We start from the raw sequence: 16,860 nt of genomic DNA, 5'->3' as shown, positions 1-16,860 counted from the left end.
TAGCTGTGACTACACTAATGTCTTAATGTTTTGTAATGTTTTAAGTTGAGTAATTATCTCAACAGTAACATATTATAAGAACATGGAACAAAATTTTAATATGTTAACCTACCTTTATATATAATTGACAGTAAATGTGTGCTACTTGGTGATGCAATTAATGCATGATTTTAGTTCTAAAGGCAACCATTCATTAAGAAAGTAGTTGTATTTAAGGTATTTATTATGTTTTCCAAATATTTTCTCTTCATGTGATGAGTACTTCTTAATTTAACGCAAATAAAATGGGTAATTATATCTTCTCCGATCTAACCTTCTCACATTTTTTCCCCAACTAACTAGCTTTCTTTTCAAGATATAATTACCAATTCTAACTACCTGGTGGTCCCTACAAATTAATTAGCAGATTTTCTCTCCCTTTATTTCTTTCATCTATCCCTTCCTCTACCACCTCCACCTCCCTCTCTCCCACCTCCGCCTTCGCCTCCGTTTTTCCATCAATAAGCTCCCTCCCTCTCCCTCCTTCCACCCTCTCCCACCTCGAAATAGTAAATACGATAAGCTCCCTCCTACTTTCACCTCCGCCTCTGCCTCTGTTTTTTCATCTCTGTGTTCTGCTTCCGATCCAGTGAACGTTCTGCCGGAGATCCTCCGTCACTCCATCCCAATTAAGAACGCCTATGTCAAGTCAGATCCATCACTGTTGACTGTCTCAAAAGGAGTGCTAAATGGGTTGAGTTCAACTAATTTTGTTGTTGTAGATGCAATTAATCCCTTTCGTGACTATGTTTCTCTTCCTCAAGCAATAACAAATTATTTGCAAAGAATAAAGCTTCATTAATAGTGAATTAGGTTAGTGCATACTAAGTACTAAGAAATGACAGAAAATAATTTTTTTAAAAAATAGAGGTGTATGAATGAATACTTGATGTCTTAGGTATGAATACTTCAACGTGTATGAATGAATACTTGATGTCTTATAGGTATGAATACTTCAACGTGTATGAATGAATATTTGACATCTTAGGTATGAATACTTCAACGTGTATGAATGAATACTTGACATCTTAGGTATGAATACTTCAACGTGTATGAATTAATACTTGACATCTTAGATATGAATACTTCAACATATATGTATGAATATTGTTTTGTTTTTTTTTAATATTTTTTTTGTCTATAACATTTCAATTACATGATCTGTAAAATTTGATAGATTATTTTTGTTTCGACATTGAAACATGTGGCAACTATTTTTTATTTCCAAAAAACAAAATTGAACTAGAAATCAATAAAGCAATGTTCAATAATATTCGGCTGTTCTTGTAAAATTAATCGAGGTATGCACATATTCTTGTAATACTTTTGATACATGAACTATTTACATTTACACAATGAGTATTGAATACTTGCTCGATGAGGTATGAATACTTGCATGACGAGGTATGAATACTTGTGCAATGGACAACTCGAAAGTATGTAATCATGAATCTCATTTGAAAGATAAATTGTGTAGAAGACGTTCGTAGTTTTATATTTGCAAAATTCCTCACAGATCGCGCATCAGAAATATTGGTTAGATTGAATGGAGAAAAAAAAAACCACCTCTAAAAACGAATAAAAGATGGGTGAGTAATGTGTCCAATTTTTTTTTAAATACTTAATATCTTAGGTATGAATATTTGATATATTATATATGAATACTTGCGTGCTCTAGTTATAAAATCTTTCAAATATTGGACAGTCTTCAAATAGTAAATGGTCTCCCAGGTAGTTAGTGGTTACTCAAGTAGTTAATGACTGAGGAAAGAAATGAAGAAGGTTACGGGAGATAGCTAGATGCTGCCAATAAAAATATCTACTTGACTACTAATGCATGAAACATAATTTATACGACTCTTTTTCAGATTTGATAATGGAGGAAATTGACAATGTGCAAGAAATTCGACAATTAAACTTTTTTTTTTAAAAGTAAAGGCTAATATTTAAAACATAATATTATTTTAATATATTATGAGTTATTTTAAAAATATATGTATCACATACGTATAAAAAAATTTATAACTAGTCATATATACTAGTTTATTTAAAATTGTTACCCTTGATCTGTATATTTATGATATAAAATAATAATTTTCATTCACCCTTATGCATTTATTTATTATTTTAGGCATTCTAAATTAAAAATCTAATATAAAACTAATCTGAAATTTACTACAATAATAAATATGAATCCGCATTTCAATTGTCAATTTTTCATTGGATATGAATTTACATATAAATTTTACAAAATTGTAATAGTTTCACATTTAAATCGTACTACAACATGATCTGAATTCACATTTTATATATGGATTTCAGGCCCTAATTCACATTTTATATAGAGTTAGGCTAATATGACATTGGTGTTATTTGAAACTAAATAACACCAAATTTTAAACCCTTAGATCTGTTTTAAGATTCGTACAAAATAAAGTACTTGAACAGTAAAAGCGGATATTACGAATTTTAAAGCAGATCTAAGGGTTTAAGATGTGGTGTTATTTAGTTTCAAATAACACCAATGTCATATTAGCCTAACTCTTTTATATATGATGCAAGAAACACCTCTTGGAGGAAAAAAAAAATGCGAAGGTTGGCGAAAATCTCTTAAAACTTCATTTAGTCCCAAGAGCACTTCTTTGGATTTCATAAATCACAAGAATTATAAAATAGATGTGAATATAATACCCCGAAGAAAAATTTCATAAACTATATATAGATAATTAAATAAGAACCCAAAAACAAGTGAAACAATTTGCCCAACCTTATAACTTTGCACATCTTTCTGTTACATATATAGTACAGTACTGATATATGTACAGTACTGAAAATTATCATAAACTATATATAGATAATTATATAAGAACCCAAAAACAAGTGAAACAATTAGACCAACCTTATAACTTGGCACATCTTTATGTTACGTATATAGTACAGTACTGATAAATTATTCTAGATTTAGGTTGTGCTTCACAACCCTACTACGGAGAGGAAGGAGAAAGAAGAGAAAGGGAAGGAGCACCGCACCGCTATCCTTGCTATAGTGAAACCTATACCCCGATTTGGAGGGTACAAATTTCGTAACTTTGCAAACCGTATTCCCCCACGTTCCCCTCGCTATAGTACCCGTTCCTTCCTTTCCCTCTCTGATCATGCCCTTTTGGAGCAGGTGAACGGCGTGAGTAAATCGTGATTGTGCAGATTTCCCCTTTAATGAAGGGGTTGTCCCCCTCTCTCTGGAGCATGGCCTTACATATTGCTACAAGGTAACATGACATTTAGATATCTGGAACAACAACTATATTTCACAGACTACATCAAACAACAAATTTACTGATGAAGATTGGGCTAAAAATGACTGTAGTAGTAACCAAATGTTGTCTGCCTAGCTGACCATACGAAGCTAGGCGCACCAGTAGTTACCAGCATAATAGCAAGCTAATAAAATACACAACAACCAGGTTCAAAGCAATAGTCGGCTTGGTATCACTGGAGAACCTGATCTCAGGGTACTGATCAAAGTATAGATTGTTTTGATCGAGTTGTGCCATGCTGCCTATCACTGAAAACCCTTGATTTGAGGTTGGACTTGGAAGAATTGCTACACATTCTAATCCAGAATTGTCATCTGTTACAACCTAGTTTTCTTTTCTCAAAACCATTTGGGCATATCTAGAATTTCTAGTGGGTGCAGAGAATGACCATGCAATATTAGGCCAGTATGGGGAGTTGTCGTAGCACATTTCAAAACTGCTACTTGGATTGTTTACTGATAACCCAATCTGGGTAGGGGTGCAAACGGATCGGATACGGATCTGATAGTGGTAAAACCATATCCGTATCCATTTTTATTTTCCGGATACGGATACGGATCGGATATTAGACAGATACGGATACGGATCGGATATTAACCGGATACGGATACGGATATCCGTTTTTTATAATAGTGAATGACATAATTTTTTTCAAAATACATATTAAATTATATAATATATATCTACTATTCGGATACGGATAATTAAAATTCAAAACCATATCTGTATCCGCACGGATATTCAAATATCGGATATCAGTATTAAATTTTCGGATACGGTCGGATAATATCCAACCCGTTTGCACCCCTAAATCTGGGCCACTATTACGCTTTTGACTTTACCATTAGCCCGTTCTGCTAATAGTGTTACCGGAATAATTGTATCCAGGATCACACCATAAGTGAAATCTGTTTCTGGATATAAAATGACACTTTTATCTCCAACTGATATTTGGGTCAGGGCAACAAAATAAAGATGTTGGTCATCATGTTGACTGGTAATGTAACAAACAAACAAAGACAAATCAGACACATATGCGACCATCTCATAAAAGTACCCAAACTGACCTTTTACACTACAGACATAATTTTTACCAGAATTAATCTGGTAACCTATTTTCACTTAGCCAGATTAGCATCCTTAATCAGGTTTTCAAAAGTCACCTTTTACCTGGTAGCTAACCCCTGATACATAAATTATCTATTAAAGCCCCCTGCATCCCAAAATTCCATCCACACCCACAAAATAGTACAAATATGCAAAACACACCAAGAGAACCACCCACTATGGTTTAAAATTTGCCATAACAATCACAAAATATTACATCTTAATGATAACAACTGAGTCATCATTAAAAAAAACCCCAAGTTATCAAGAACATCTGAAGAATAAACAAGTGAAAGACAGAATTTAAACAATAATTTCACCAATGACCTTAACATGGACAAGCAACCTGTTGATTAGCCGATCAACAAATCCATTATCATTGTTACATCCTACAATTCTAACAGTCTTAAGGAACTCCCGCTGGACTAATGCATCTCTTGGTCCCTCCTGAGTTGCCTCCTCTTCTACAAATTTCGTGACCATTGCCTTCAATAGTAACAAAACAAGTTACAAGTTACATATATCATTGATAATAGATCCTTTCACAAAGGCTTCATTGAGGCAGCTAATCTCAACAACACCTGGTATTACACGCCCTTGACTATCTTGTTAACTTCCTAATCTAGTTCATTTATAGTATATCTATTGACTATAAGTACTTGAAGCTGGTCATTTTCTGTTCAATAAATTTGGACTTTTCTACCATCTCATTATTTGCCTCTTTTTTCCGCTTCCCTTAATTGAGGAATGGAAAAATAATAAGTACCAGTAACAATACCGAGAGAGAGAGAGAGGGAAGGAGAGGGAGAGAGAGAGAGAGAGAGAGAGAGATTACATCGCCGTATAAAGTGAGCTCTTGTAGTTCAGGGGATTGATGGAGGAAAAATGGCACAAGATCAAAGACATAGAAACCCCAACTCTTCTCAAAGATATAGAAAACCCGAGTCATAACAAGTTCCAGGTGCTTTAAGTTGTTGAAGACTGGACAATTAGAAAAATCCTTCTTCTGTACCTATTTTCATTACAAAGAAATATAAAAACTATGTTCTAGAGAAAAAAAAAACAAAAAACAAAAAAACCGGACAATCGAAAAGCTATTACAAATGAGAAATTTGGATGCTTATTTCATAGGAGGTGTTTACTCCAAGAACCACAAACAAATATCATGTATACTTGAAATTCTGAGATTATATCCAAATTACAATTGAAAACAAAAATCCATTGTGCACATGGGCAGACAACATCAAAACCAATCAATTGGAAAGAATGTTATTTTAATTTTGTTGTAGCATGTGAGAAAAACACTCATAGGCTGAGAGTTAGTAATCGATGTCCTAATAAACAATTAGTTTTTGTATTGGGCTTGGGTATAAATTGGAGTGCAGGGTATTGTTCAATTCTGAAGTACCTAAATACAGCCAACAAAGAGTATATGTAAAAGTAGAAGAACTGTAGATTTTTGTTTCAAATTTATTGCAAAAAGAAATTACCTTTCCCTTGGGGCATTGTAATTCAAGCCGTAAGCTTTTGACATTTGAAAGATTGTGAATAAGCTTAGGTCCCATAGTAAGATATATATCCTGATCATACCAACCAGGAATATTGATGGAGGCATAAACTAGTAATGGCATATTTAGAAACAGAATTTCCCTCGTACACATAGAAATAACCAAATACATGAGATTAGGTGTGGAAATGTGTAATCTCATTACATCATGATCATTACGAAGAACCAACATCTTCAAAGTGTTGGAACATATTTTAATGATGCCTTCTATATAAAATCTTTCTAGCACTAATTCTTCAAGCACATGGCACCCCAACAAAAGCTTCTTCAAAGAGTCATCACTCATTATAACACCATAAAGGTTAAGGGTTTTAAGGAAAGGGAGGTTTATAGAGTTGGGTTCCATAGCTACAAAAGGATCAACCTTTGAAGAGAGATGCAACTGGAGATGTATTAGTGATGCACAAGTGAAAATGAGATCAGTGTTTAAATTAAAATTTTCACATGAACGCAGTTTGACTAAGAACTCTCGAGGCTCCAACTTTATCGCATCACAAATACAATTGGGAACAGTTTGTGTACAAGGCCAGTAAAACCCAGAATCCAACCAAAGTTGAAACATGTTAACACATGATATCTCTCGTTTCTCCAACACACTTTTCACAAGTAGTTCGAATTTGGTCACTAATTGTACATCCAGGTCTTCTAAAGTCTCCGGCCATCTAAACTCTTCCATGTCATCAATAAACTCTTCCATGTCAAATTTCAGATCCAACACAGAAGCCCATGTGTTTATCCATCTTTTAGACAAGATGCATGTCTGCACGGCCTCTCTTGTACTAAGAAAAGATAGGATATGTTTGCGAACATCATCAGGTAAGCTACTGATCCTATCAATGCCATCATTCACCCTACCACACCAATTGATATTCATCATCTTTCACGTTCACAAAAGCAGTTATTCAAACACCTCACTGCATGACTCTGTTTTACAGTACATAAAACCACAAACTTTAATGAGTTGCAAAGAGTTCATTGTTTCCCAAATTTTAAGAATTAAGATGAACAATACTTAATTAAAAATGAAGTTATATATCCCAAATGTTAAAAGCACAACAGTGATCCAATTTCCCCCCTTTCTCAACCACAATCATAGTTACCATTAAAGAAAATATCCCAAGTACGAAAAACAATTTGTAGCAGGGTTTTTGTTCTATTAGTTGCTTTTTTTTCTTCTATTAGTTGCTTTTGACACCAACTATACACTAAGCAAATTGACATTTGCAGCAGCTTTTTTTGTGGCAATTTGCAGGGTTTCGATAACACCAGTAAAAAATTGTTCAGAAATTATGAGACCAGACTAAGCAAATATAATTAATGTACTAGAGAAACCAAGCTTGAATAAGCCTACTCTGTGTATCTCCCCTCCCATCCCTTCTCTTTAGTTCTGTGCTACAGTCTTAGATGAAATTACTGGTATTTGAGTATTACCTTTGTTGTGTAAAAGTATCCTCCAAGATTCCAAGATTTAAGTCAGCCATTCATGGCTATTTCACCCAATATCAACCAAAATTTAGAAATAGAAAAAAAGACTCATACCAGAATCAAGAGAATCAACCAAAGGAGGGTCTCAATGTAGCGCCTTTCCTCGGTCTGGCGACTGCACGATTCACCAATCAATTTACTTTTGGGTTAATGAGAGATATAGGGTTTCTAGAGAGGGTTTTCAAAAAAAGAGAGAGGCGAAGTAGAATTCGAGAGGGTGGTGAGTGGCGACTGGTGAGAATAGATAAATAGATATTGGATCGGTCCGTCTGGGCTAAGCAAACGGGCTTTTTCTTTTGTCAATGGAAAATAGTGTGAGCTGCTTAGCGGGCCGTCTGGGCTAAACAAAAGGGCTTTTTCTTTTGTCCAAATCGTAGACTGCAACTGATAGATTTCTTTTAATTTCAGTATAACATGTTTGTCCTTAATTTTTTATTCAATAGCAATATATATCATTTTTTTTTTAACGAAATATGAAAAGATGCTACTTATGTTGTCAGTTTTATTTTGCTTGGCAGCTAGCAATAGCATCATGGATTCATGGTCATATATATCTCCATTTCTTCATTCTATTATTAAGCACGTTGGATGTCCGATCCGCCAACGGCTACGATTGAAAGATGAAATTTTGGATTTAATCTCATCCCTCCAATCACATAATCTGTCTTATTTTGATTAAATGTATATGTTTTATGTATAGAAGTCTAAATTTAGTTAAAAATATACTCGCCACACGTACTGCTACATGATATGTTACAATTAAAATTGAGCAGACTCCAAAAATTTAGCAATATATTTATCTATTTCCTTATTTTTCCCTCTTCAATTGAGCAGACTCCACTTTCCGTTTTTTTTTTTTTTTTTTGTTTCCTTACTTCTTTTTTGTTTCTATAAGGATCACAATGAAAATCGATTTTTTCTTTATTTTCTTATTTCTCTTTCTTTGTTTCTATACATATTTGTTGGAAGTGTATTTGAGAAACTCAAAATTTATTAGCATTTGTAATATTTGTTAATTTGAGGGACTAAACCGAAAATTGAATAGTTGTTAAATATTTGCCAATTGGACAAACCTCTTGATTGTATATATGTTCCTGTTCCGATTTTCTCTGTTCAAATCCTTTTAATCTTTGATTCATTAAGATATTAATGATCTTTTAATTACCGAATATTTTGGATATGTTTTCTTTCCTTTACTGAATTCAATTAATTGTTTTCTTTCCTTTACTAAATTAAATTAATTGTTTACTATATAAATTCATCTCGGGATAGAGAATATAGCATAAATAAAAACTGATTTTGTTCCATCTTTCCATCCAAAAAGATAATAGAAAATATATAATTATTTTTTTCTCTCATTCAACCATTTTACATTTATCTCAATTTATCAAATTCTGATCTATGCTGGATATTACAGAGTTATCATTAGTTGCTACTTAAGGAGCAACAACACCGGGTTATCTTGGTTGCGTTTCCATCTTGCACGATGAGACGAAATACACTTATGGACAATGTTTTGCACAATCCGAATAAATCCATTTAAATTTGATTAATTCTAATTAATTTATAACTATCCAAATATTTTGAAATTTATCTCAACAATATTGCTATGAAAAACATAAAATATATTTTCAATTTTGATACCATGCTCAAATTAGCTAAAAAAAAATAAAACAAATAATATGCTACATTTACAAAAATGATGTCCGTATTAGTTAAACAAGCTAATGTCAACAAAAAACTCTCTCCATATTCTATTCCATCTTATAATATATTCTCGTTGCAACGCACGGGCATGATACTAGTATATATATATTGACTATATATAGATGAAAGTAAAACCAAAGGTTATTTGAAAGTTGTTGTAATGTCAATATTACTGGGATTTAATTTTATCATATGGTATTTGATATATGAAGAGGGATCCAATTACATAAATCAATAAAATTAATGTTTAAAATTTTGTCATTGTTGAGCTAAAAGTATTTTTATAATACGTGTTGGATATAAATACTATAATTTGCTTTGAATTCTTACTTATAGTCAACATTTATGATTTGGAAATATTTTTTTACAATTATTTATTAATAAGTCTTTTAGCATAAGATATTCGGTAGAGATAAAATAAAGAGAGTACAAAGTATATAAGAGAATTAATGATTCACATGAATCTAATGAATCAATTAATTTAGAAAAAATGAAAAAAAGCAAGCAAAGTAGACTAAACGAATTTACAAATTAATTTATTGGGGGTCTTTGTGGGTCCCATGTGAGATATATAAAGCATTAAATGTTTTCCTCTTAAAAAAAGGAAGTGCTGTAGTGAAGTAAGCATTGATTTCCTTAATGTACTTTAGAGAATCTCAAAGCAATTAATTAATGTAATGATTAAAAAATGTATAAAAGTGTAGGGTGCTTCCGAAGATTTCATTAAAAAGTTTGACACCCCTACTCTCGCCTTTAAGATACATATAACCTAAGGTACCTCAAATTTTGACTTTAAATCAGGACCATCTAATCTGATTCAACACAAATATTAAAGAACACCCATGCATTCCACCTAAGGATGCAAACATATCATATAGTGGTAAAATCATATCTATATCCGCTTTAATTTTTAAAATACAGATACAAATTAAATATTAAACAAATATAAATAAAGATATCAATTTTTTATAATAGTAAATACATAATATACATTAAACTATATAGTATATATCTATTATTTAAATATATATAATTAAAATTTAAAATCATATATGTATTGATATCTACAGACATATTCAGATATTAAATATCTATATCAAATTTAAAATTTATTTAAATACGGACAAATAATATCTAAACTCAGAATTTAAGTTACTTGAGAGAGAATCCGGACTCCAAACTTTGACCTGACAAAGTAAACGCACCACGCCCCAAAAAGGGGAGAAACGCACTCACTAAGCAGTCAAAGTCTCAACACCTTCTGTTTTGCTGCCTAACTCTCTCTCCTTCCTTCAACCTTCAGTTGCCTAATTCTTTTGTCTTCTCTGCTCTCTTTTCTTCCTCTTCTTCTTCTAATCTTCTTCTCTTTAATTCTCACCAATTAATAATGGCTATATCATCCTTCCACCGCTCCAGAAAGACCACTTCTTCCACCTCACCCATGCTCTCTCGCACCAATCTCCTCTCTCTTCTCCTACTTTTCTCTCTCTTTCTATGCTACATCCTTCTCCACCCTCCTTCACTAACCTCCAGTTCCTTCTCCAATAAAACCAACCACTTCACCGGTGACCTTCGCCATATAACCTTCTCATGGAACAACCTTCCCTTTGCCTTCTCTAAACCCCCTCCTGTCTCTCTCAAAATCGCTGTTTTCTCCCGGAAATGGCCCTCGGTTTCATCTCCTGGTGGCATGGAACGACATGCTCTCACTCTCCATTCAGCCTTGGCTGCACGTGGCCACCGCGTGCATGTTTTCACCTCTCCTCCTCCACCTGATGCCACATCTACTATCTCCTATGATCAGTCTGAAACCGGGCCCCACCTCCATTTCTTAGATGGGCTTCCTGGTCAGTGGCGGTGTGATGAGGCATGGACTTTGTATGAAACCGAATCAGAAAACGATCCCTTTGATGTCATCCATTCTGAGAGCGTTGCCGTGTTTCACCGATGGGCACGTGACGTGTCGAATCTAGTTGTATCATGGCATGGCATTTCCTTAGAGGCACTCCATTCTGGTATTTACCAGGACCTGACTCGTGGGCCCGGTGAACCAATGACCCCGGCCTCTAACAAAAGCCTTTCACAGGCGATTTACAAGGTGCTCGATGAAATACGGTTCTTTCGCAACTATGCACATCACGTGGCTATCAGCGATTCAACAGGTGAGATGCTTCGTGATGTGTATCAGTTACCGAATCAACGTGTTCATGTTATATTAAATGGTGTTGATCAGGAACAATTCGGGCCAGATTATGAACTCGGTAGGGCATTTCGGGAAGAGATCAATATACCCAAATCTGCCGAATTAGTAATAGGTGTGTCGGGCCGGTTGGTTAAAGACAAAGGCCATCCTTTACTCTATGAAGCATTCTCTAAACTCGCTCTTCGTCACCCGAATGTGTTTCTCATTGTGGCTGGATCAGGTCCATGGGCACAGAGATACACTGACCTCGGTCGAAATGCTAAGGTTCTTGGTCCGGTCCCACCGACAAAATTAAAATCCTTTTACAACTCGTTGGATGTGTTTGTGGATCCCACATTGAGACCACAAGGGCTTGACCTAACCCTAATGGAGGCAATGCAATGCGGGAAGCCGGTGCTGGCAACACGGTTTCCAAGCATAAAAGGGAGTATAGTAGTAGATGATGAGTTCGGGTTCATGTTTTCGCCTAATGTGGATTCATTATTGGAACAACTAGAGGTGGTGGTGGCCGAAGGGGTTAGTCGATTGGCAGAGAGAGGGAGAGCATGCCGAGATTATGCCAAGAGGATGTTCACGGCACAAAAGATGGCGTTAGCGTATGAACGACTCTTCTTGTGTGTCAAAAACGAGACGTACTGTCATTACCCGCTTCAGTTTGATCGAGGCAATGATCTATGATTCGCATCCGGTTTGCAGACATAATCTCAATTGCTGTAACTTAATTTGGAGCTGTAGAGATTTCATGATCAAGTTTCAAAAGATTTAGTTTTGCAATACTGCTATGGAACAGAGATGATAATTTTCCATAATTACAATAGTCAATATTCGGATGTTGAGCAGGGAGGGATGTATTCTTTTTTTTAATTATTAGTCTATATACGCTATATATACATACAAAAATGACAAATAATGTAAGAGTTTTTTCGTTCTTTTAAACAATATATATTCTTCTAGTTTTTTTTTTTTTTTTTCAATTTTCTGTGTTGTTTTCTTGATTTATATTGATAATCTGAGTAAATTGTTCATATTGCTGTTTAATTTATGCTAAGGTTGTGGAACAAAATGTTTTTAGTACCATGTGAAATTCAAATTTGGAGATATTATTAGACTCCAATGAGAAAATAAAAAAATAAAAAAAGTGTGTGCTGATGTGCCAAACTTTAAACCGAACAAAAAAAAAGGCCGATTTATTAAAAAAAAAGAGAGTCAAAATGATGGTCAAACAAGCAATGCAAAGCGTTTCCACTAAGAATGGCTTTTTGTGATGGGGCAATGCTTTTCAGCAGCAAGCAAAGCTTTAAATATTGAGATAAGATTAATTACATCTAAAAATAAAGCATTAGAAATTTACAGTTAGGCCCCAAATGGAGAACATATATATATTTTTCTTTTGTGCTAGAAAAGTGTGTACTGGCAAAACTTGGTATTTGGTTCATGTGTTGACTAATTTAAATGCTCCTCGAATAGTACCCATTATATTAATCCATTAGAGAATTGATTAAATTTGGTTTTTATGGTACCTCTTAATTAGAAATCTAAGCAATTACATCGAAACCCAATTTTTTTATTTAATTACAAAAGCTCAGTAAGAAATAAATTCAATAATGTGAGAAGGAGAAACCAGAAATAAATCAGACTATCTATCTAAACCTCAATTTACTGAAATAAAATTGTTATTTTAGTGATCAGTATGAAAGCTTGTTGCTCCAATTAATTATGACAAAAACTAATTTGTTACTTGTTGCTTAATTTAGGATTTCTTAAACAAAAGATTAATCTGATAACGGCACATTGCTGTTAAATCAAGTTTAAATTGGTGTAGGTTGCAAATAAAGGCATATTAAAAGTCAAAAAATAAATAATATTATTATAAATTAAAGAACAAAGAAAAAAGAATATTTCATAAATAGTTATAACTAGGCTGAAAATTGGATAAACTAATTAAGGCCCATTAACAGAAACTTGGGCCCATACTTCTGTCAAGTCTAGGCCCATATTAAATGCATGGGAATTGACAGAAAAACACCCTAGCTGGCATGTTAAGATAAATATGACCAACCAATTCATGCACAACTTGTTCAACAAAAATAACACATGTTTGTTGTTTTTATAAACCGTCAAACTTTCTTCTAAAACAATCTTTTAATTAATAAATGTACCTTACCATTTTTTTTACTAGATAGAGGTGGTTACAACTATATGATCATGCAAGAACCTGACTCTACTTGCCCCTACCAAATCTTGTTATCTCCTTGCTCAATTTAAACCCTCTCATTTCATTGCTACAATATTCCATTATTTCCATAAACAATTCTTTTAATAAACCAACTAGCTACAATGTCTGAGATGATTGCTCTAGAAAAAGTACCATCTGAGAGGGAAGGAGCCCTGGTGAGGAAGGGTCATGAAGAATGTATGGAGGAGGCGTATTTAAGACTTGAACAATACGGCCTCCCTCTCGGCCTCCTCCCGCTAACTGATATCTCCGAACTCGGTTTTGTGAAAAGCACCGGTTTCTTCTGGGTCAGTCAGCCGAAGAGAGTCGAGCACTTTTTCAAGAAGGCTAGCGTACTCGTGGCCTACGGACGCGAGATCACAGGGTAAGTGTAAACAACAATGCACAGAAATTTTCCCCTAATTCTAGAGAATCAAGTTACTAACGATGGTATCGATTGAAATGCTGTCAATTAAATTAACAAGAAATTATTGATTGTACATGTGTTCTAAAAACAGTAAAGCTTGTATATATATAATGATTCATGCAGATATTTAGACCATAATTCCGTAAAGAAATTGAAGGGTGTGAGTGCCAAACTGCTACTATGGCTGGCTGTACATGATGTAAAGATTGATTTATCTTCGCCTGAAAAGATACAAATGAAAGGTCTTGGTGGATCAATTCAAAGGACTTTTCCGGTCAAGGCTTTTGCAATTGGCGAGTAGTCAAGCGAGAACCGACTAAATGAAGTTATATATATTTTTTTGAACAATAGTATTGGATTTATTCATCATCTTTTTTTTTTACTTCCATCTCGTTATTTCTTAATAAAGAATTCTACTTCTATTGTGAGCTATATATGCTTTGATTTAACTAATAATTTGAGGATGCCAAGAAAGCATTTGTTTAAATAATCAATTCTTAACTTGTGTTTTCAACTTTTTGTTTTGTTATTATTTATATTGAATTAGTTTCTTTTAAAATTTTAGATCATGGTTTGAACTACTAGATTCTCCCTTTGTATATATTCTCATGTAAAGATGTCCCTGACTAATTGGTTGATTTCTTAGATTCATTTTCTTTTTGTATTATATCAGCAGAATATATGCAAAAAAACTTGATTATGTACCAATCTATTGCAAATTGCTTATCAAACAAAAATGGAAAATGTCATGATTAGTTTTTACGTGTGAATTATATCAGCCAGTATATTATAATGTCATTTACATGATAAATGATTTTTCTATTGGATTGATTAAACAAGGCACGGTTTGTATTTCTTTATGTGTATAAAGAAATAATTTGCAAATAACGATGCAAATTAATAAATAAATTATAACATGGAATTATAAATCATTGTAAAAAAAATTGGGCCTTATATATATATCTGCAGTAACTCAAATTTTGAGTTTTGATCAGGACTGTCTGATCAGAATTAAGGCCAATCAAATTTCGGGCCACTGAAGATCCAACGGTTTGGATCTAAAATCAAAATTTGGATTACTTTAGGTGATATATATGAATTCTCATACATACATAACTAAGCATTTACTATTACCATTTCATCCATCTCTCAACTCTCAAATTTGAAGCTTTATTAATTAATTAATTTTATAGCTGAAAGTATTTCTTCGAGCCATTCAAAAGTTAATTTTAAATTAAGAATATTTATTATATTTAGCTTTACATACTACAAATTTAATTCTGGCAATCATGTGATTAAAATAAATTGATGTCAAATTTAATAGTCTACGTAATATATATAAATCCAGTGTTGTAAAAAACGTCCGTTTAGGCCGATTAATAGGTCGATTAGTCGTTGGTGGTGATCAAACCGTCATGAATTTTTCCGATTAATGGACCGGTTATTTCCGATTATGATCAATTGTTCCCTATTAATTGCTTAGTGGTACTCTATCCGTCCGACAATCGCATACCATTATTTACAACACTGATATAATCAAGTTACTGTTATATGATTATATCTAAGTTTGATTTATGAGGTGGATAGTAATGAGCATAGTGACAAATGAATTATTCGGATACGGTTCGGCAGTGTCAAAAATTCGTAATTAGGGAATGATTTGGAATTATCTAGATTGGAGATCTTAGTCTCACAAGGGAGCCAAAAAAGATTCGAGTAATTCGGTCAAAGTTTGATCAACCAAATAATTCGGCATTCAATTTGCGATCACTAGAAAAAAATTTAATTTACGAATAGTTCGCGACTTAAATGCAAATCGATGATGACGACGATATTTTTTTTTTCTTAAATTCTTTTGTTACCCATTTATATATTCATTGACTTATTTTTTCCTTTGAACTAATAAATAGGATGATCCTAGCTATTGTCTATATCAGACAATGAGAATGACATGGAAACTATGGTGACAGTGTTTTATTTTCATGAAAATTTTGAAATTTAGAATTTAGAATTTGCTGGGGGTACAGAACAAAATTAGTAATTATTAAATTAAATTATTATTTTTTATTAAGCAAATTAAATTAATTAATTGACAGGAAGGAGAATACATAGACGGACAAACGGTCATCCAATTCCAAGCCATAAAAATACAATTAATTAATTAAATTGGGCAACCAAATTGAATGGATATATATATCGATCTTTGACCTTGAGAGAGAGAGAGAGAGGCAACATCTATGTATCAGTCAAGTCAAAGCTCAATAAAAATCTTTTTTACCGTTGCATATGAGATATGGAAACTGATCTCTAATTAATTTCTTCCCCACTCCCACCATTAATTACTACTTAATTTAATTACTGATGACATTAATTAATTAATTTATGACAACATAACCGAATTAAATTTAAATTTAATAAATTAATAAACTCAAAGCAAATGTAAATCTCTCTTTGCCCACTGCCCAAACTAATTAATTAAAGAACCTGATATCTTTATATTAATTCCTTGCGCATCTCTTCCATTACTGATACGTGATACCAAATATAAATCAAACAGGAGAGAAGAGGAGGAGAAGACATAAATGGGGAAGAAGAAACAAAGATATACATCCTTTCACCTCCACCTATCCAACCAGCTCAAACATCTCCCAAGAAAACTTGCGCATCTCCGCTCCGATCCGCCCGTCTCCCGAGTAATGGAAGGCGGCACTATTTTTGATAGTTTTCGCTCACTAGGTCTCTCTGATTGCAATTTAAATAGTAATGACCAAATGCTAGAGGCGCCTGCACAAT

General features: G+C 33.4%; 3 protein-coding genes across 3 annotated transcripts; 2 read left to right on the top strand and 1 right to left on the bottom strand.

Annotated features, from left to right (window-relative positions):
• Nucleotides 1-4,633: 4,633 nt before the first annotated feature.
• On the bottom strand, nucleotides 4,634-7,697 carry LOC144548607 (F-box protein At4g22280-like). Its single transcript, XM_078297318.1, has 4 exons — nucleotides 7,570-7,697; nucleotides 5,954-6,954; nucleotides 5,299-5,475; nucleotides 4,634-4,949 (listed from the first exon to the last, which is right to left on the bottom strand). Exons 2-4 carry the CDS (start codon nucleotides 6,905-6,907, stop codon nucleotides 4,767-4,769), a joined length of 1,314 nt encoding a protein of 437 aa, XP_078153444.1. The 5' UTR covers nucleotides 6,908-6,954; nucleotides 7,570-7,697; the 3' UTR covers nucleotides 4,634-4,766.
• A 2,832-nt stretch (nucleotides 7,698-10,529) lies between these two features.
• LOC144548556 (UDP-Glycosyltransferase superfamily protein) lies at nucleotides 10,530-12,502 on the top strand. Its single transcript, XM_078297257.1, has one exon. The coding sequence runs from the start codon at nucleotides 10,610-10,612 to the stop codon at nucleotides 12,101-12,103; it is 1,494 nt and encodes a 497-aa protein (XP_078153383.1). The 5' UTR covers nucleotides 10,530-10,609; the 3' UTR covers nucleotides 12,104-12,502.
• Nucleotides 12,503-13,762: 1,260 nt separating this feature from the next.
• On the top strand, nucleotides 13,763-14,368 carry LOC144548384 (uncharacterized). Its single transcript, XM_078297046.1, has 2 exons — nucleotides 13,763-14,025; nucleotides 14,191-14,368. Exons 1-2 carry the CDS (start codon nucleotides 13,763-13,765, stop codon nucleotides 14,366-14,368), a joined length of 441 nt encoding a protein of 146 aa, XP_078153172.1.
• Nucleotides 14,369-16,860: the final 2,492 nt, after the last annotated feature.

Source organism: Carex rostrata, chromosome 33 (genome assembly GCF_964058835.1).
Source record: "Carex rostrata chromosome 33, lpCarRost1.2, whole genome shotgun sequence".
Lineage (NCBI taxonomy): Eukaryota > Viridiplantae > Streptophyta > Magnoliopsida > Poales > Cyperaceae > Carex > Carex rostrata.
Note: the sequence above shows the minus strand (reverse complement) of the source record. Positions and strands in the feature narration are given on the sequence as shown.

What these genes read in the sequence shown, in the direction of transcription:
- LOC144548607 (XM_078297318.1), bottom strand. Translation starts at nt 6,907, where the DNA reads ATGATGAATATCAATTGGTGTGGTAGGGTGAATGATGGCATTGATAGG. An exon ending in TACAATGCCCCAAGGGAAAG is followed by an intron (nt 5,476 to 5,953) that starts GTAATTTCTTTT and finishes TAATGAAAATAG; the next exon opens with GTACAGAAGAAGGATTTTTC. An exon ending in AGCTCACTTTATACGGCGAT is followed by an intron (nt 4,950 to 5,298) that starts GTAATCTCTCTC and finishes TTACTATTGAAG; the next exon opens with GCAATGGTCACGAAATTTGT.
- LOC144548556 (XM_078297257.1), top strand. Translation starts at nt 10,610, where the DNA reads ATGGCTATATCATCCTTCCACCGCTCCAGAAAGACCACTTCTTCCACC.
- LOC144548384 (XM_078297046.1), top strand. Translation starts at nt 13,763, where the DNA reads ATGTCTGAGATGATTGCTCTAGAAAAAGTACCATCTGAGAGGGAAGGA. An exon ending in TACGGACGCGAGATCACAGG is followed by an intron (nt 14,026 to 14,190) that starts GTAAGTGTAAAC and finishes TGATTCATGCAG; the next exon opens with ATATTTAGACCATAATTCCG.